The sequence below is a fragment of the Anolis carolinensis genome, chromosome 2 (genome assembly GCF_035594765.1).
Source record: "Anolis carolinensis isolate JA03-04 chromosome 2, rAnoCar3.1.pri, whole genome shotgun sequence".
Classification (NCBI taxonomy): Eukaryota; Metazoa; Chordata; class Lepidosauria; order Squamata; family Dactyloidae; genus Anolis; species Anolis carolinensis.
Window position 1 is genome coordinate 253,905,249 of NC_085842.1, and position 21,290 is coordinate 253,926,538.

General features: G+C 39.2%; 1 protein-coding gene across 4 annotated transcripts in view; it reads left to right on the forward strand.

Moving 5' to 3' along the window:
• Positions 1 to 21,290, forward strand: part of lrrc2 (leucine rich repeat containing 2) — a 77,901-nt gene that overhangs the window by 51,598 nt on the left and 5,013 nt on the right. For all 4 annotated transcript variants that reach the window (XM_008103195.3, XM_003216446.4, XM_008103196.3 and 1 more), the window contains one exon: positions 20,719 to 20,864. In XM_008103195.3, coding sequence (XP_008101402.1) covers positions 20,719 to 20,864 — 146 coding nt within the window. The remainder of the gene's footprint in view (positions 1 to 20,718; positions 20,865 to 21,290) is intronic.

Below are 21,290 nucleotides of genomic sequence, written 5' to 3' on the forward strand. Positions count from 1 at the left end.
CTGCTTTGAACTCAATTATATGGCAGTGTGGACTCAGATAACCCAGTTCAAAGCAGATATTGTGGGATTTTCTGACTTGATATTCTGAATTATATGTCTGTGTGGAAGGGCCCAAAGAATTCCAGTTACTGCATAGCCTATTCCTTGCTCAGGGAGAAGGAAGGACTGCTTATGCATGTATTGCATCTCCCTTCCTCTCACCCAGGCTGAACGATCCTTTCTATGAAGAAATTGCCTCATTAAATCTCTAGCGACTTTGGGTTAAAAAATATACTGTTAGAAATGCTGAAAAAGTACATTGCTCAGGGATGTGACTGTAGAGGGGTCAAAATGGGACCACTGGCCCCCAAATAAGAATTCTGCCCCCTAAATGAAATTTCCCCTCATCCCTCAATTTTTTAGCATTGCAGTAATTTAAAAATCCAGTGTAAGCATCCAAGGAGAAAGGAGCAAAGTTACCAAAGGATTATGAACAGAGTAAATAGGTATGTTGTAGCCCAGCCTGCACCTGAGCTGTCGGGTGAGCTTTGTGAGCCTTGGGTTGGGACTGTCCAGCTTGTGATTGTACCTGCGCCTGAATTGTCAGAAGACTCTGGGTTGGAGCCTAGAATTCCCATGAAGCCAGATGAGCCTGCTGTTTCTGGACAGCCAGAGTTAGAGGAAGTTTGTGTCCCTGAGGCTTCTGGGAACAGGCACAAAATGGTTTCAAGTAGGCAGATTGAATTGCATTCTTTGAGAGAGTCAAGGTTGAACTTTCCCTTGCCAGATGGGCATTTTAGTTGTGATAACACTAACTAGGTTGACAGAAAGAAAGCTATATATCAACAGAGACAAGAAAGGGAGGTTTTGAAATGCAGCAAAAGGCTATTAATGAGTAAAGGTTTTGAACAAACTTCCCACGGAAAGAGGCCTTGATTTCAGCCTTAAGAGGAACTGCTTCTGAGAGAGATTTTCAGAGGTGGTAACTTTGCTCATCCTGTTCATGGACTCATAGAATCTTGTTCCTGTGGATTTTCATGCCAAGTTCATGTAGCCTTGGATCTTGAGTTTTGTTCCAGTCCTTGTTCTTGGGGAATTTTGGAGTATCCAGTCATTGTTCCTGAAAGTTTTGCAGTTTGGATTTCTTGTTCCAGTCAAGATCTTGTTATTTGTTCCTGTTTTGTTCCTGTTCCTTGGAATAATTTTGATACTTTGTTGAAGTTTATTCCTGTGCTTGATTTTCTTGGACCCTTGTTTCAAGACTCTCAAGTATCTTGTACCTGATGGACTAAAACCAGGTTTCATTGACTTTGAACTTTGAGAGCAATGGCCAACCTTGATAAAATAGTGAAGAGCAGAGACATCACACTGGCAACGAAGGTCCGCATAGTCAAAGCAATGGTATTCCCCATAGTAACTTATGGCTACGAGAGCTGGACCATAAGGAAGGCTGAAAGAAGGAAGATAGATGCTTTTGAACTTTGGTGCTGGAGGAAAATCCTGAGAGTGCCTTGGACCGCAAGAAGAACCAACCAGTCCATCCTCCAGGAAATAATGCCCGGCTGCTCACTGGAGGGAAGGATATTGGAGGCAAAGTTGAAGTATTTTGGCCACATCATGAGAAGACAGGAAAGCTTGGAAAAGATCACAATGCTGGGGAAAATGGAAGGAAAAAGTAAGAGAGGCCGACCAAGGGCGAGATGGATGAACGGTATCCTTGAAGTGGCTGGCTTGACCTTGAAGGAACTGGGAGCAGCAACGGCCGACAGGGAGCTCTGGCGTGGACTGGTCCATGAAATCACAAAGAGTCGGAAAGCACATATATTCTTCAATAAACAACTTCCTTTGCTTATAGTCTGGGGCTCCAGTGTGGTTTTGAGGTTTCCCTGCAGCCTAAGGGCCCAACAAGGTGTGACCATTGCAAATTCTCAGCAATGCTAGGAAGTTAGGGGTTTAAGGAAAACATGGGGGGGGGGGGATTCTCATGGGAGACCAATGCCCTCATTCTGTGCTCTCCCATAGCTACACCTTTGCCTTTGCCCAAGCTGTTATACAATCAGTACCTAAAGGGGTAGAACAATGATTACAAGAAAGATTCAAGTGTCCATGTATACACTTATAGATAAAGTAGATGTGATGTTGGAGACACTGGATCCCATGAGACCTACCACGTCATATTTTGTTTTGTTTTATAAAAAGCCCCCCAAGAATTACAGGGGAATGATTTTAGTTGTTTTGGGCCCATGAGGGACCCTTTTAAAACTGGTAACCAATGCCTCTCTTGGGCTTTAAATAGTCCTGTCGTATATGTGTATAATTTTGTCCACTTCCTCCATTTTGAGAGTATACTGGGGGTTCTCTGGGGGCTGCAAAATAACCTTGGGGGCCACATGGAGCCTGCAGTTTCCTCACCACCACTATCCCTGGCAGCAACTCTTCAGTGTCTCAAACAGGATTTTCCCTCTCACTTATTGTATGATCCTTCTAGCTGGAAAGTTGTCGCAACTCTTCACAGCGTCTCTCACTATGCTCATTGTCAGTCCGGGATCCAAACCAAAGTAGATTCAAACAACAAACCATGCAATTATAATCCAAAAGTCGTATTCAACATTCCATTCCAAAGATCCTCACCAAACATCCAAAACTATAAGTAATCCGAAGTCCAAAGCCAAGCTGTAGCAGTTTCCAAACATTGCTCCCAGCAAAAACCAAATTCAAACTGCCACTCTTTATGCTCCATAGCACAAGTGCTCTCACCTGTTGGCCCTTACTGTGTCAGCTGGGCAGATCTACCCAGCTGAATAGCATGAGTCCTCAGTTGCAGTCTTTCTGGGATACTTCTGCCTCATTGCTCTCCTGATCCTGAGTTAACTCAGGACTCCCACTCGCCTGAGGCACTTGGTCCTGCATTGCAGGGGTAGCTTCCTCAGTGTCAGGCTGAAGCTGTTGTTGTTCCCTGCTTTCTACTGACTCAGATGCTGGGCCTGGCTGCCCTTCATCTTTGTCTGTATTGCAGACCCTGACAAAAGTAAAGGAGAAAGCTCCATAACCTGGTTACCTCTAATAGTCTACATAAAGTTGTGCATTTGTAACATTTTCAGGAGGATAATTGGTTTATTAGTCTCCTGTTGACATGAAGCAGTATTTTGGCATCCTCCTTTATCTAAAGCTTCTTGATTTAATACTTACAGTTTTTAGTTGCCAGACCTGGGTTTCAGTCAAATAAAATATTATAGAATGTATTTGTAGTCTGTGCAATAATTTCTGAAGCAGTGCCAAATCAGCCTAACAAATGTACTTGAGTGAGTGGGTGGTGGAGCAGAACTGCTGTTCTGTTTCCTATTTCCTAAGGGAAGGCAACACAAATGTTACAAAAATGCTGATTTTTCTGTTTCTTTTTTAAAAAGAGCAGAACTGGAGGACAACTTTATGAATCAGGCTTATGGAGTCAATGCATCAAATGCTTTAATTCTCAGAATAATTGCATTTTGTCATACAAGGGCTGTTTGAAAATTCAGCCTAGCTACAGTTCTAAGCCTCTTTCAATTGGTGGCACACATTTTTTCAGCAAATATATTTGTGTTGTGATCAGAGCCGGCCCTAGGTATTTTTCAAGTGTAGGTGAACAGAATTTTGGTGTCCCCCCCCCCCAAAAAAAATCACTGAAAAATAAAAGTGTTGGATAAGCGAAAATATTTGATAATAAGGAGGGATTAAGGAAAAGCCTATTAAACATCAAATTACATTAAGATTTTACAAATTAAGCACTAAAACATCATGTTTTACAACAAATCAACAGAAAAAGCAGTTCAATACCTTGCGGAGGCAGGGCGCAGGAGACAGGAGTTGCCTCGATGGCGCCCCCAACAAGATGGCGCCACAGGCAAATGCCTAGTTGGCCTGGTGGTTGAACCGCCTCTGGTTGTTATGAGGCTTTATGTAAAATCTGCGCACCTCGGGGCCTTTTAGTCTGGGAAGCATCCCTTATGTAATACAAACCAAGGATGAGAGACATACTAAAATCAAGCGTGCTTTCTAACAAATGAGGTTCTTTTATACAGATTCAGAACATTCAAAGGCTGATTTTAAAGTCATTTATGAAAATAACATTTGAGTTTTTCTGAGTTGTCATTTTTATGTTTTTTTGGCATGGTAAATGAAAAGTTGTCAGGCACTTTTGAGGAAAATTGCCTTTTCCCTAGAACAATCATTTAGATCGCAGGGATATTTCCCCAGGATATTATCAAAACATTTTATGATTGACAAAAAAGTTTCGCAACATTGCCTTGGGCCATTATGACTGTTTTCAGCAATGCCGTGATCATTTAGCAACATAGCTTGAGATAATTACTTTTCTAAACTACATAGAACCCACATGATACAGCAATCAGAGCCATTGACCACATGATATAGCCATTAGGGCTATTGACTGTGCTGGCTTGAGAATTCTGGAAGCAATCATTGAAAAAATGGGTTTCAGAAATACTGTTCATGGGACAACTGTGAGGGGGTGATGATCGATAAAATTCCGTGTTGTACAACAACACTTTATGACATGCCTATGGTTCTAGTTGAATGTATAGTATATCACTTGTAGCTAAATCTGTTCTTTTCTTTACTTGCTAAAGTCAGAACAAATGAGACTTTCCTCTCAAGTTTGATTACACGTATATGGTTCAACCTGAACCATGACCACAAAGGGAAACAATGCTTAAATGCCCCCTAATCCTTGCTAAGAGGTCCTAGTCTCTTTTGGACCAGAAAAAACAGCCCTGTAATGCCTCTGGGCTGCGTGAGCACTGGAAACCAACACGGAGGCCAATAAACAATCTAATATCTTTATTAAAGCAATAAAGGAATCAACCAAAAATAAGCAGAGTATATAGTCCAGCAATAGTCCTTTTAGGAAAGGTCAAATATAGTCCAGTAATATAAAGTTAAATGTCCAGTATTAGAGATCAAGTTTTCAAATCCAATAACCGAAACACATTCAAACTTCCAAGCAGTTTGAGTGGGGAATAAAGCAAGGTCTCTCAAGAGAATTCCAGGTTCAATGTCCAAGGCAGGGAAACGAGGCAAGGCAAGGAAGCAAGGCAAGGCAAAGTTGGTCGTGGTGGAACTGAAATGCAGTCCAGTCTTGGCAGGGAGATGGGACGCAACGCCCGGTCTACTCGAGAGTAGTGCGCCGTCAGGCCGCTGAGGTACACAGGAACAAGAGTTGATGTTAACTTTCCAACTGTCACGTTGACACCGCTACGGGTAGCCTGTGCCCAGAACTTTTATGGGACTTCAAAAAAGTCCCCGAGCCAGGTGCCTGAGTCCACATTTTCCCAAGGGAAATGGACTGATGACAACAACTTGCCAGATGTAAACCTCCCTGAATGTTCCCAAGATAAACAGTTTAATTATAATCCTCTCTCTCCGCTAATCTCTCACTTTGTCTCTGAATCTCCTTCTGAGAGCGATGTGTTTTGAGAAACGACTTCCTATCAAACACAACACTGTCCGGGGAACCAGGCTCTGATTCAAGGGCTTCCGTAATTAGGTTTGGCACCAAACTGTCAACAGGGGACATCTGAAAAGGAACGGAATCTTGCTGAGTTGGGAAAAAACCCATATCCTCTTCAGGTTGATCTATAATGGCTCAAGGGTCTCTGGGACATCACAAGCCCCATGCTTCTTTTCACATGTAACATGTAGTTCAATCTGTGTCTTTTAGGTTAAGGGTGAGAACTATGGCCCTTTAGATGTTTTTGACCAACAATTCATGCCAGTCTTAGCCAGCATGGCCAACACTGTGGTATTTTGAGAATTGCAGTCCAAACATCTAGAGAACCACAGTTGCCCATATTTGTTTTAGAGCACAGGTCGAGAACTACTAGCCAGTCAGCAAAATGAAGTTTTCAGGGTTCCCAAGTTAGTCTATAAATTTTACCTACTGTTATAGCTGATAGTTGATTTCATAGAAAACAGTGCTGAACTTGTTTAATTTTTTTGTATAGAAATGAACTACAGGCTGGAAAACTGACATGTGCTTGTGGGGAAAAAAGCTGTTGCATTGCAGCTGATATCCAAGTGGTCATATACTGAGGAGTGTTTTGGACATTTGGTGAAAACACTCTCAGGGTAGTGGAGATTTCCTCTGTGTTGTTCAAGTTTTTTTTGGGCGTATCCTATCCTGTGCCCTTAGTCTCAGCCTGCCTCTGGAATGTGGTCTTCAAGACCATTTCCAAATTAGATATCAAACTCTAGGCTGAAACTTTTATAGATTTATTATCTTCCCAGTATGTCATAGAATTGTGGGAATGCTCATAAAAACCTTTAAAAAGAAAATGTACATAAATAAAACAAGACATAAACTCAGTAAAGTTGAGCAAGTATAAATAAATAATGTTATTTTCAGTGGAAGGCAGTTTGATATGTATACCGAATCCAACTATTTTTGAGGATTGACCAAGGGGATCATAGGCAAAAGCTGGCAAATTCTATCTGTTTATGTCGTATTTTGCTACCATGGGCTGCCTAAATAGAGGCACCAAATCCTGTTAGGTCTTGGAAATTAAGCACGGTCAACTCTGGCTGGTACTGGGATAGTAGGCTGTCCATAAATACCAGATGCCATCGGCTATATTTTAGAGGAACAAAATGACAAAATACTCACCTCTGAGTATTCTTTGCTTAATAAAATCCAATGCAACTCATAGGGGTGATAGGTGACTTGAGGGCACATACACAAATGAGCACTGAAGAAGCTCATTGTGAACAACAGCAAATTTTGGCTTGGTAGCATGTTTTATTTCTGTACTTTCCCTTAGCATTTCCTCTAGAGAGAGTTCAATTCCAGCTTTGTTCAACCTACCCTCACATTTTTCCCCTTCAAGGGGAAAGGTACAGACATCTTAATCTTCTGCCAAATACTTCCGCCTATAGTGTTTGCCAAAGGTCTGTCAATCTATGGAAAGGAGCAGCTGGGATTGGGCATTGATATTGACACTATATAATTCCCAATATTAGCAAGAGGGTGTGAAAAGGAAAAGGGCAGGTGGTGAGGTATCAGGTGTCCAAGGAGATTCACAGAAGTATTAGCACACCACAAGCTCCTCTAAATGTTTGGAGGAATTTAAAGGTGATGTGCAAATTGGTGAAGACTTGAGGAGGCAATGCCGGGATGAAAGTCAATATCTATTCAACGGTTCTTTGTCAAACAATGTATGTATAATTCATAGAAAAGAATTCTGAATATTACAGTTTCTACTTGTGTGACTCAGCAAGGTTTGTTAGCCCTTGACACCACCAGCACTTTGATATATGACAGATGTACTGGATACTCTAAAACAATTGATCCTTGCCTTAACCTCCTTGTGAACTGTGAACATAAACAGATTTTTTATTCCAAGGACAAGAATTTGAAGTGGCATTATCAGACAGCCCTGAACTGTTACTCTACCATGCAAATAAAGACTAAACAAAAATGATTTCAATGATTATCAAAAAGAAACAGTGACAGCTATTTTTAATAGAAAATATTGAATGATTTGAAATTGAAGGATTGCATTTTTGTAACTAAGTTAGCTTGTGAAAAAGATGTATACCATCTCATTTAGATTACCAGCTCATGGCACTGTCTACTTTCTCAAAACTATTTCAGGGATGAGTTTGGAGTACCACTAAATTACAGCAAAATTGCCTTCTTCTCCCAACTTCTATGATATAATAATGCCCACCAGAGTTATGAAACCATGTGCCTTTCCTCCTGCTCTTTTCTAGCATCTTTCTGCCTTGCTCCCATATTGGAGAGCTGTGAGGGATACTCTAGTCTGCTTTTACAGGGCTTTATTCTTCAGGAAGGCTATATGACATACTCTTCAACATACAGCTGTAATTGCAACATCATTTGGATGATGTTAAAGTAGAAACTCTCCTGTTCATGAGAGTGATCTTTAGCAATATCACTGTAGCAGCTAGGCTGTAACCTCTACTTATCCCAGAACTTTATTCAGTATCACTGGAGTGGCAAGGAGCTTCCCAGCAAAAACCATCCACTTTGAATCTTAAAAGTTTTTACTTTGCAGAAAAATGTTTCTATGGGTATATTTATTTATTTAATATTCTGCCTTTCCCCTGCCATGAGACCCAAGGTGCTTCTACAACATATATTAGAATAAAATGCAATTTGAATTTTATTGCATAGTTAATAAAAAGTTCCAAAACTTTATTAAATAAGCAATTTTGTTAAAAAGATTTAAAGCAATGTAATAGTATGAGTGTTGGACTGTGTCTTTGGAGACTTCAATCTTCACTTAGCCATGGAAACCCATTGGCTGACCTTGGACAAATCATACACTTTCAACTTCAGTAAACCCATGAAACATAAATGCATTGTGTGTTTTAAGAACTCATCACATGAAGGTCAAGAAGCTGGGGGACAGCAGGGGAAACTGTGGAGCAGCATAATGATTTATCTCCTTACCATGGTTGGTCGTGGGATCCCATCCTGCAACATTTTTGTGGTGTCTCCGACTTCGTCCTGTGCTGTCCCTGGCTTTTTCTATGAAGAGTCAGGTGGCCACCTGACTCCTATGGGCATGGAGCCCAATGGAGCCCCACCTGAAGTAGCCCTGCATCATTTGATGGGCTCCAATGGAATCTGTGCTGGCAGCATGCCAGCAGTGCAGAGAGACGGAGAAAAACATCCATGTGATGAGGTCCTCAATATATCTAATTATGTACAGATATGTACATTCTAAAATCTGAAAAAAATTGAAATTCAAAAGATTTTCTGGTCCTAAACATTTCAGATAAGGAATATTCAAACCTGTAAATGTATCAGATTAGTTACCTTCTTGGCAATGTTATATGTCTGACAGTAAGATGCCATTCATTACAGACATTGATATTCACTGTCACTGAATGGCTAATGTTTGTTACTGTAATGTGACTGACTGTCACAGATATAGTGTATGCATGGCAGAAATAGAGCTCATGACATATTTAATGGCATGTTTGCCTTCAAAATCCAAATCAATTATATACAGAATGCACTCAAATCTGCCAATTTAACCTACTTTGAGATCTTCTCTTCTTGTTGCCAATAGATGTCAGACTTTGGCTAGCCTTCTTGACTGAGCTTTTGTCCAACATTCACACAGATATGAGCATTATATCAAAAGTTCATCATCCAGTTTAATCCTCAAAGGCACAATGCTACTTCATACAAAAGCCACTGCTATTAGCTGAAGGATAAGAAAAGTAGACTTTCCAGTTATTGTGAATATATGAATGAGTAATGCTAGATGTAAGCAATTGCCATTCTGCTACAGCAGCATCCATCAAACAAGCTGATAACATCTTCAAAGTATCAGTCATTGAAATGTTGTTGCTATAATAACACATTGCCAAAGATCAGTGTCTTTTAGCTTTGCCTTAACATTTACCTCCCATCTTTCCCCTTGACATTTATTTAGCATCTGCCATTGCTATCCTATTCCAGAGTTCTATTTCACTGATATTATCTTTTAAAATGTTCTTAGTATTTTTCATGGGGAAGAGTCACTCTGTCTGTTCACAGAAGAAATCTGCCAACTACTCATTTATAGTGCTCAATGTAATGATTTTGTTTGAGGCTGGGGGCTGAGTGTAGAGATTCTATTACTCTATTTGGATATTTGCAAATGAAATCACCTACTGTTTTAGTTTCCCTTTAGGAAGTAATGGCTGATTTGCTTTATGTTGCAGATTTTCCCCCTCAAAAAGACAAGTCTATGAGAAACAGAACAGCAGGAGTTACTAGTTACATCAAAATACTGTTGTTCAGAAATTTCAAAAGTTTGTTTTGCTGCAATGACATTTTTGTCTTTCCTGGTTTTACAGCCTGCAAACTGGACATTAAGATCAAATGTAATTAAGGGGTGAAAAACTAAGACGGTAGTAGATTTAGTTTTAAAGTACCCTGATCAGGCTGCAGCAAGCCTTGTTTGCATGATCCACACTTCTTACTTTTTGTTGCTGTTGCTAAAACCCTTGTTCTCTGCTTTTAATTTATTCAAAGTAAGTATGCATTCCTACTTAAGTATATGAGACATGCCTTATTGAACAAGAACATGATCCACCTGATCCAGCATCCTCGATTAAGATCCTAGCATGCAGCAGTTCTTGTATGAATGATGGCAGCCTACCTCCTCTTAATCTCTGGTTTCAAACTTTGTGTCAGTTGTTTATTAGTGGCTTTGTGTCTAGGCTACATCTGACATTGTTGGATATGGCAGTAATCTGCCTAAATAAAAATCTGTCCGGGACAGCATTTGGGATCAGCTCAAGTATTACAGATGCAAGTAGAGGGTGCCAAAAATTGTTCCCATGAATGGATGCTCCACATAATGGTTTCATTTTCAAACTGCTTTAAACCCAGTTTGACTTAATTGCACAGAGTCACTCCATGCCACCACTGCACAGGCTTGGCAGCCATAGCTACTGGCATGGAAACTCTTTATGTAGTTAGGTCCAAACAGTGAAGAATGAGGATTATAGCCAGACAGAATGTTGAGTGTAACTATGCTGCTTTGAAGATGGTGTTGTCTCAGTATAAGTCATTCCACCAGCAGTTGAAATACTCTCACTCTCTTCTTTTGATTTCTCTATAAATATACTTAATGAGACATGCTTTGGAGTCATTCTTCCCTCACTTAAAATGCAGTTGCAGTAGCCACCTGTATAAAAGGCTTTCTGGTGACATTGTGCATTTGTTAGAAGGTTTCTCCATGATATATCTGTAGCTAATTGTTTCCTGTTCTGTGCAGCATAGCGTCAAATAGTGACTTTCCTCTTAATTAGTGGGTTCCTATTCTATAGAGGGAAGACTGAAATGACTGGCTTTCTCCTCCTTACTTTTTACTATAGATCCTGTAGAATTATCCAGGTTTGCAATTATTAGAAAAACCTCCTTCCCTCCCTATTGAAATTTTTCTTTGTGGTCTTTCTGTTCTCTCTTTTCGGCTTTACTTTTTTTTCTTTCCCTCAATTTCTTCTCTCTCTCTGCTTTGGTGTTTGTTTACACTCCTCTGTACCCTTACAAGACAGCACATCTTCTCTAAGTCTTTGCCTTATTCAACTGTTTAATGATTATAGGAGCTATTCAGAGGAAAGCAACATGTTGATGTTTTAATGCCCTCTGAAGAAATGACTATCTCAGGCCTATTTGTGGTTCCCCTGAGTCTTGTCTACACAGCCAAAATAAAGAGGATTTACTGCTGTGCTGCTGTAGAGAACACATGAGATACATAGTTAGATTTGGAGTACAACCATTGCATCCAGCTATCAATTTGTGTCTAAGAAACATGGAAGCTCCAGAGCGGTCTTGCAGTTTTGGAGCTGTGGACAACTGGATCTCCTGCTATGTCACTGCAGACAAGCAGCTCTCTCCCACATGCTTTCTGACAATGTTGCTTTTCTGGTGATATAATTTCTGGCACCAAGCCACGTGTTTGGACATATGACATTGCCAGCACTGAAATATGACATTGCCAAGGAACGATCTGCTTATTGGTGACCTCAGACCAGCTGCAGATGTGGATAGCTAAAGGGTTCCAAGGATGCTCCCAGAGCTGCATTGGACCAGCTCTAGATTTATCTGATAGGTGTAGTTGGAGCCCTGATTGTGGAAGATTAAGGAAGCCTTCTGGTGACTGAAGGTGGCAATATATATGCAGATTTTGATTAAGTAAATCTAATTAATCCATAAAAAGCCCAAATCAAAACAATGGCCCAACAATGGTAAAGGATATAAGTGCGAAGTAACTCTGCACTCCCACAGGAGATAAGAAATGTGCAGCCAACTCATTGATAACCTTATTACAGTCATAAACCAACCACTCTAGGTGGAAAATAACTTGATTTGGTACAAATTTCAAGGCTAGGAAAATTCCATCATGATGAAAATAGGCAACCTTATGAGATTTGCTACTTCTGGTTTGAAGCCTACAAACATAATATAAAAGTAATAAAATGGACTGAAAACTACAAGCTCCATTTTTATCTAGTGCAGATTCTGGCACATTTATTAATTTGGATCAAGATGTACAAATGGCTGTTTACTTCTTCTGACTTTTCAGTGATGTGATTGTGAATTGTGATATCCTACATACATATTCAATATTTATTTTTAAAAAGATGTAGAAATGCTTAGAGTAAATCCACTGAAATCATTGTGATATATGTTAGTCACAACTAATTTATTACCTTTATTTTCAGTGGCTCTGCACTAAACATGACTAAGTCTAGGTGTAAACCAATGTATCTGATTGCTAACACTATGTTTTAGAGAGGTGAGGTGAGGTGAGGGTGGAGCTAATAATTCCAATGATCCTAACCTCTGCTTTTTGATATGCCATGTAATGTATTAAAACCACAAACAACCTTATCAGTGAATCCCCTTTCAATGACAAAAAGATAGGGGGAAAAAAGCAGATCTGAAAGCACACCCATTAATCAAATTGATCTTTCCATTCAGGGACATAGTGTCCTTTTCTCTGTATTGAAACTTTAACTGCCAGAGAACTGGGAAGCAATAGGTTCTTTGGAATGTTACACAGGAAATATTTTAAAGTAAAATTATTAAGATAAGAAAAAATTAAATCATTTGTCAAATAAAGATGACAAGTTTGATTAAAATATCAGGACAACAGTAATGGTGGCCAGGTAGTTTGACTGTCAAACACAGCGAGGGTATAAAATGAAGTTTGCACAAAGCTTGCATTGTGACTGATTCAGAGCTGGATAACAAAGTGCTTAAGACGTGGAGCAAGGGAAGGGAGAGGTGGCAAAATAAATTGCTGAGGTAAAAATGATAAGGTCGATGTACTTGTTGAAAAATAAAATGTTACCTGAGATGCAAAAACCCATCTGTCTTCCACAGCAAATAAAATGTACAGGGCTTTATTTAATAAATATACCACTGAGCTGTTATAATTTCCTCTGTGCCCTACACCCCAGGGATGGTTGTTAGCATTTCACAAGAAAACAAAAAGATTAACTAAAAACTCCATTTGGTTTCAGTATCATACTAGAATGAGTCAGAATTTGATAACTATAGCCTGAAAAGAAAGAACTCGGGGGAACTCTTCTTTATGTGTTATAATAAGAACACCATATATTCCGAGGCATAACAAACTCAGTTTTCTCTCTCCCTTATGTTAGTTCATTCCTTCATATGTATTTGTCAAATCCTATTTCCAAGGGATTATAAAATACAAGAGGTACTTTTGTGCCATACAATTAAGAAAATTTGGAAGAAGTGAATTGCCCACTAGTCACTAGCTCTTTATGACTAATAGCACATCTTCAAGGCAGCTTCTTATGTATGCACCTGGGTGTACTGGCAGTTTGTGTAGTGTGGGTAGTACATTAAGCATTTGATACATGGGCCAACAGGACGGTATTTGCCCCATATTGGAATTCAGCCATCCAAGTCACATTGCTTTTTTGTTACATTTATAGTATCATCTGTCTTAGTCATAAAAGATTAGGATGGAAGTTCAGCATGAGTCGAAACTCCCAGTACATGTACACTGTATGTATAGTGGACTTCTCTCAAAGTGATCACATGTCTTTCAGACAGGTGATTATATTTCACATTTCCTTATTTTGTTGGGCCTAGAAATACTGTAGATATCTATATAATGCAATAATAAATAAGAATTAGTTATAGACCACCCTATCTCCCCAAAGGACTCAGGGCAGTTTCCAACATAAGGCAACCATTCAATGTCCAAAGCAAACCATATAAACATGTTTATATAATGTCTAGCATTGGTGCATGTGTTATCTCTTCTGTCAGATCCATTTCTTGCTGAGAGCAGAAGTACAAGCAGAGCAAGGAGAGTATCAATATCTAAAATTTGGTCTGCATGTGACCTTCCTGTAGCATACATACCTAAAGGCAACTTCCTGTAGTAGTAAGAAAGGAAAATTGAAACAAAGATGGTGTCTATACTTGCTTGGCTAATCTGAGTTTAAGCACTGTGGCGCTGCTCCAATGCAGCCCAGGAGCATCCCGAGTCCTTTGGCTGGCTAAGTTTAGGGTGCAATGGGGCCACCACAACAACCACTGCATCAGACAACAAGCAGCTCCCTTCCAGAGGCTTGCTGGCAGTGTCACATTTCTGGTTGTGTTGCTGGGTGTTCTGGTGTGACAACATCAGAAAGAAGGCTGCTGGTTAGCTGGGAGGGAGCTGCTTGTTGGCAGTACCTCATCAGTGTGTCCATTGGAAGTGTGAACAGTGGATCCAGTCTGATCCCGATTTCCGTGCCTCCAAAATACTGAGTTCTTCTGCTGTGAATCCAGCTATGCATCACCAGGACTTCCTACAGCAGTTGAGTGGTGAGTCTACTTCATTTTGGCTGCATTTAAATGGCCTAAGACAAAAGAGTGCTACTGTCAGATGCAGGCTGCATTGCTTTTGGAACATACGTAATTATATCAATCTCCCTCTTCTCATAATTATTAGTAAGACATCTACAGCACTGGCAATCTGTTCTTGGAAAGAATTCCAGGCTGCTCAGTGAGAACTGAACTATTTAACCAGCCAGATCAAGGAACATAATAATTCTACTCTGTTCTGTTTTGGTCATACCTCACCTTGTGTTCATTTTGGAGTTTAAGGACATCAATAAGGCAAAGCATTTCAAGAGAAGGGAAAGAGAGATGGTAAAGGATGTGGAAATCAAACCTCATGAAGAATAATTGAGGGAATTGGATATGTTTACCCTAGAGAAAAGAAGAGTGACTGGTGATATAAGTATCTGAAGGGCTATCATGTAGAAGATTGAGTGAGTTTGTTTTTGGCTGCTCTAGAGGATAGAGACCCAAGGCAATGAACTCAAACTAAAAAAAATGAAATCTGGCTATACTTTAGGAAGAACTTTCTGATGATAAGAATCATTTGACAGGAAAATAGATGGACTCAGAAGGTGGTGAGATCTGTCTTGGAGGTTTTAAAGTGGAAGTTGAATTCTGCAGTGAAAAGGAGATTTGTATTAGATGGTCCTTAGGGTCTTCTCCAGCTTTATAATTGTGCAACCACGTTCTATTTGCAATGAACTTGATGTCCAGCATCATTTGGACTTAAAAGAAGGATAAAAACCATATATAAGCATGCCCTGGTTTTATGTCTCTTCCATATTGTTTATATATTGTAAAAGTGAACAATAAGCAGCAGAGATGCAACCTGGATAGACATTGGATTTACAGTGCAATAACTGCAAATTGGGTGGGGGGTGGGTCTGTGTGCTATGCAGAAACTTGTTGTATAACTTCAACTGTCATGATCCAAAGTATTGAGCCATGGCAAATGAAGTGGTTTCAAACTGCATTAATTCTACAGTGTAAATGTAAAAATTTTGTTTTTTTAACTTTGAATTTATTTTAATGATTTTTAACTGGGATTTTTTTAATACTGCTTATATTTAATCATGTTTTAATGTTCATATATTTGTATATTTTTAAATTGTTATGCTGATGCTTTTATGTTAAGTTGCTTTGAGCCCCCTTCAGGGGAGCTAAAGTGGGGTATAAATAAATTTAATAATAATAATAATAATAATAATAATAATTGTACCACCACTAGATTCAGCTCTCCTCAGCCATGAAGCTTAATGTGTGGCTGGCCCTGTCTCAGTGTCACTTATCTCAAATACAGTAGTTGTAAAATTGAAATAGGGAACAGTACACCATATACCTGCCCTGACCTCCTTGAAGGAAAAAAAAAGCTCTAAAATAAGTTTTGTTCATTGTATTTCCATATTCAGCTTGCCAGCCAGTGAGCTCCATGTTAGTTATGGAATATTATTCACTTTCATGTTAACATTATATAATTTTGTAGTCCAGCAGTTGGCTTGGGAAGTTGAAATACTTGATGACATCTGAAGAGATGTGATATCTGACCAGGTCTTTTGGTAGAGAGGAAATCATGGATCGTGTTACAGAAGAGGAGCTGACAACTAGTTCACTGCCATCTGTTTAATGGGAGGAGGGTTTTAATCTGTTGTTGAACCTTATTCACAGTTGCTGTTGATAAAAGAGAAACAGAGAGGAAGAGAGAGGGAAAGAGGATTTTCCCTTGAGCCCATACGCACCACACATATTTAGAGCTATTATTCCAGTTTAACTACCATATTCCATCCTATGGAATTTAGGAGTTTGTAGCCTGATGCCACAGTGGAGTTCTTTGGCTAAAAGTTTTAAATGCCTTTGCCTAAATCCCACAAGGTGGGAAGCATGGCAGTTAAAGTGGAATAATAGCTATATTACATAGTGTGAATAAATTCCAAATGTGTGAAATCTAGAACGGAGAGAGGCATAATGCTAGATAAAGAGTATTCTAATTTTAGCGTAGCCTAATCTTTCAACACAGGCTAAAATACAGCAAATGTTGGCAACTTCTGTTTTTTATCTCAAAGGAATCATTTCCAGTAAATTAATGGAAGTCATATGACAGTTTGCTGGGTGGAATAAGGCAATGGGGCACAATAAAGCACATTTTGACTATGTTCAAATACTATTCCAGTGAAATTAATGGGGTTTATGGATTGAACACCCATGATCAAAAGAAAACATTTCCCCTCCTTATAATTTCCCAGGTTGTTTTCTTTTTTGTGCCTTTTCTAGTAAAAAGGATTAATTTGATTTCTTGGCTTTCAGGTATCTTGTGTGTTCCAGGAAAACTATTAGATTAAAGGAAGAATATTATTCTCCAGCAGACTTTTAAAAGAACTGGGAACATTAACATTCTGATCCTTAATCTGTTTCTTGATAGTAAGCTCAATTGATTTTAATATAATGAGTGTGATCTAGACAAAGTTAGATTCTTTTATGTCCCATTGATTTCCATGGGGAAGACTGCACATTTAATTAACTGATGCAAGTAAGCAGTGATCATTTTCTACCCTCTGGGCCATGGAAGACTTAAATGTGTTTGCCTGCATGAGAATCCTCCTCAAATACATCCAGTTCAAGGCTATGCTTGCTTATTTGTGTAACCTAGTAAGCGAAAGCCAAATAAAGGTGTATAAACGTGCTGCAGCATGGTACAGTCCTATGTAGCCTACGTTTATTACATTCAAGTAAGACTTCATAAGAATATAGTCAGAGGATGCAATGTTTTACAGACTAGCCTTAAGTTGGTTGCTGCTTGCTTCTGACATTTTAAGGTGACACATGCTGCTTTTTGCTCTGCTTTTTGCATTTTAAGGCAGTCTTTTTTGAAGAAGAAGTCCCAGTCTGGGGGTGCCCCTGGACTCATAGTTGACCTTGGAACCCCAGGTATCGGTGGTGGCCAAGAGCACCTTCACACAACTAAAACTTGTGTGCCAGCTGCGTCCATAACTTGAGATGCCAGATCTGACCACGGTAGTCCATTCCTTGGCTACTTTCCATCCAGACTACTACAATGTTCTCTTCGTGGGGCTGCCTTTGAAGATAGTTCAGAAGCTGCAATTAGTTCAGAGATCGGCAGCCAGGTTACTAACTGGAGCTCCATACAGGGAGAGAACCACTCCCATGTTACAGCCGCTCCACTGGCTGCTCGTCTGCGTCCAGGCTAAATACAAAGTGCTGGTTATTACCAATAAAGTCCTAAATGGTCTGGGCACATATTATTTGAAAAACCACATCTCCGCTTACAAACCAGTACGAGCACTGCTGCCAGTGGATGAGGCCCTGCTCTTGGTCCCACCCCTGTCTCAAGTGCGGTTGGTGGAATGAGCTGGCCATCTCCATGGCCTCTCCCCACCTCTGGAACTCCATCCCTAAAGAACTAAAAATGGCCCCATCTCTCCTCTCCTTTAAAAAGCTTTGAAAGACCTACCTGTGCAATCTAGTTTATGGAGAGGAGGAGGATTACACACATCCTCACATAGACATCTAAAACATACCTCAGTCCACTGTTGTGATATAATTTATTAGGCTTTTAGTGTATTATATATTGTGTTTTAACTGGTATTTTTCTTATCCTTGGTTCAAGTTCTGTTGTTTATAAGTAACCTTTAGTTTATTTTATTTCATGTTTTGTTATGACTGTTGTTTATTTGCTCCTGGCGTTGAATGTTTGCCATTTTTGTTATATTTTGGAAACTGGCCTGAGTCCCTCCAGAGAGAGAGGACGGGGTATAAATAAATTGTTGTTGTTGTTGTTGTTGTTGTTGTTGTTGTTGTTGTTACTATTATTATTGTTCTATATGTAGACTGGAGGGTTTATGAGAAGTACTTATAACACAGCAGTAATTTTCTGCTTCTTATTTGATTCTTTTCCCATCTCCACCACTATGTAACTCCAAATGCTTGATACTTGTATATTCCCTCTTACATTTGAGAAAGTAATTTGTAGTCCACATAAGCTCTTGCTAAAATGAAACTGAGGGAGTTCTAGCCTGTGTGTTTCTAGTTTTGCTCTGAAGAAAGGAGGAGTTTTGATTCTTACTTTTTTTGAGAATATGAATAACATTGCTCTCTATCAAAAAAGGTACGACAATTTCAGTCTTTAATACTATCTTTTGGAGGACAATTGTTAAAGAATAGGTGTTATAGTTCAAAACCATCTTGAAAACACTTTGACGTTAATAGTTCTTCAATCATTTTAATAGCCATTTAAAAGTCTGTTCTTTGTATCCACTTTGGTAATACAAAACATTGATTTTTAAATAAGAAAACAAAACAAAACCAGCCAACCTAATTATTTTCCTCATGTTTCTCCTGTGTTTGGATAGTTAACGATGAGTACATTCATATTTTGTAATTTAAAGGGAAAAACTTGATTTCCCAATAAAAGTATACCATGTAGTAAAATAAATAATGTAGGTTGTGAGAATGAAATAGTATTCAAATTTTCTTGTTTCTACTTTATTGGTTACACAAAATCCTCAGTAATGTGTCATAATCATAGCTAATGATTTGGGATGGCTCAAAGGTTATTGTCTGTTGTACATGGCTAATTCCTTATTTATAATTGTTAAGGATCTGTAATCATTGCATGCCGAAAAGCACTGTGAGAAAACAACACCTTTGATGGAATGAATTGTCATATACCTCAAAGGAAGAGATTTTCCATTCAAATGAATATACGTATGTCATGGATAAGCCACAATTTATTTGGGAGTGGAAGGGCATTTAAACCTCATCTTCTTATAAAGTTTACTCCTTCAGATCTGTTTCGCACTTCCGTGAGAATCAAGAACTGGTGACTGAGAACTAATAACCAACTTCTGGCTTGTCTTGAAGGTGGTATGTGACCTTCAAGCACTCACACATGCACACAGACACACACTCCTGTCTCTGTCAGACAGTTTGGCATGTTTTTAAAGAGCTAAGCAAAACCCTGCAATACGAATTTGACAGAGATGACAGTGGGACAAAAGAAAATACTCTAACACCATAGTAAAAATGCCTCTCATACTACCTCCAACTGTTGGAAATGTCTGCAGTCTGACTTATCTTAGGCTCTATAGAAGATGATAAGGGAATAAGCACAGTGATACTTTTATTGCAATATTCTTGCAATTACAGATGCACAAATAAGGTGTGCTCCCAATTTCAACCAATATTCTGAAGTAGCAGTCGAGCTGGCAGATTTTGAGCTGGTCTCTGAATAGCCTGTGGAAATAATTTGATTTGCTCTAATTAAAAAGTAGCTATAGCCCTCTTCACAAAGTTGTCCAGAGTCCAAAGAGTTAGAAAAAAAAATGACAGCACACATTTCTTTGTCTTTTAATAGAAGTTCGCTATATAAAAGCCAGCTGGTCAAGCTTTCTAGAATCTGGAACTACTACTAGTTTAATAATAGGAAGTCTAGTGAGAAATTAGGCACCATTGCTCACTCCATGTTCAGTCAGTCTGAATCCTATTTGGTCCTTCTGTATGGTTACCCTTACTTGGATTATTGTCCTTGTTACTGCAGCAGGCAGCAGGAGGGCTCCTGGCCACTGCCAGGCACCTTTGCTGGCATCAACAAAGGTGTCTGTTCAACCAGGAAGAAGCATGAGAGATAGCAGAGTGCAGGGAAAGGAGAAGGTGATTCCCAGCCATGTGGACCTGTTCCAATTTTGGGTTTGCACACCTGCTGCATCAAGGACCTACTGAAACAGCACATTTAAGCGAATTTAAGGGGTGTAAGGGATGTGAGTATATGTTGGGGTCAGTGATGGTAATAAAGGCTACACTGAACCTTTCCAAGGATTCTATGTGGTTCCAGGCGTCACAATAATCACCCTGAGTTTCCTGGTTTATATAATGGTAGCTAATGACTTGGAATCCACTATGGAAATGTAGTGCATGCTCACTGAGAAAATAAAATTGTTTCAGAAGCCTGGAAATAATCACAGATTGTCACAGTTGTAGCTTGTACTCTTTGCCTGTTCCACCAGGACTTCTAACTGGTTGGGGAGACTATCAGCATTTCTCCAAGAGGCATACAGTATTGCTGTTTCAGCTCTGATAAAATGGAACATTCCCCAAACAGAAGAAAACCCCTGAGGGAAAATGTATATCCCATGTGAGAAATGGGAAACTGAAATGCATTTGTTGTGAGATACACAGAGAAAGAGTTGTGATAAATGCAGCTCTGTTTCTGGTGGCATGAAGCCATATATGAGGGAGTAACATTCACTGTCTGGCAGAGAAACTTCAAGTAGCATAATTAAATGCATGCTTTCCTCACTGAATATTTTCTTAAATAATGCAATGTTTTTTTACAGCTAAGTAACTTGAAACAAGTGACATTCGTAGATGTATCAGCAAACAAATTTGTCTCAATTCCAATATGTGTGCTCCGGATGTCAAGTTTGCAGTGGCTGGATTTGAGCAGCAATAACCTCAGAGATCTCCCACAAGACATAGACAGGTCATTGTCTTTATTGTCTTTTCAGTGGCATTTGCTTTTAGCATCAATAGCTCAATGTAATGTCTACATTAAAAGTGGGTGGGTATGAAGTAAGAATGTAAAGTTGCTTTGTTTTCCATATTATGAAAAAAGCAAAACTCCAATATTTTCTGTGCAGAAAGCATTATGTTTTGCGTAAAAATTTGTATAGAAAACATTGGAAAAAACCTTATCAAAAATGAGGGGGAAACCAGGATCTTTACATTCTTTTTTAAAGATGGAAATATTATGACAGCTGACAGTTTTTCTTGGGGCCTTCCTCTACCACACTTAGTTTTCTCTATACAGTTGTTTCTCCCTCATGAGGGATATAAAGACATATCCACTGGCAGCAATGGAGTGGGTAGAGGAGGAAAAGGAAAGTTAGGAAACAAAATAAAATACCAA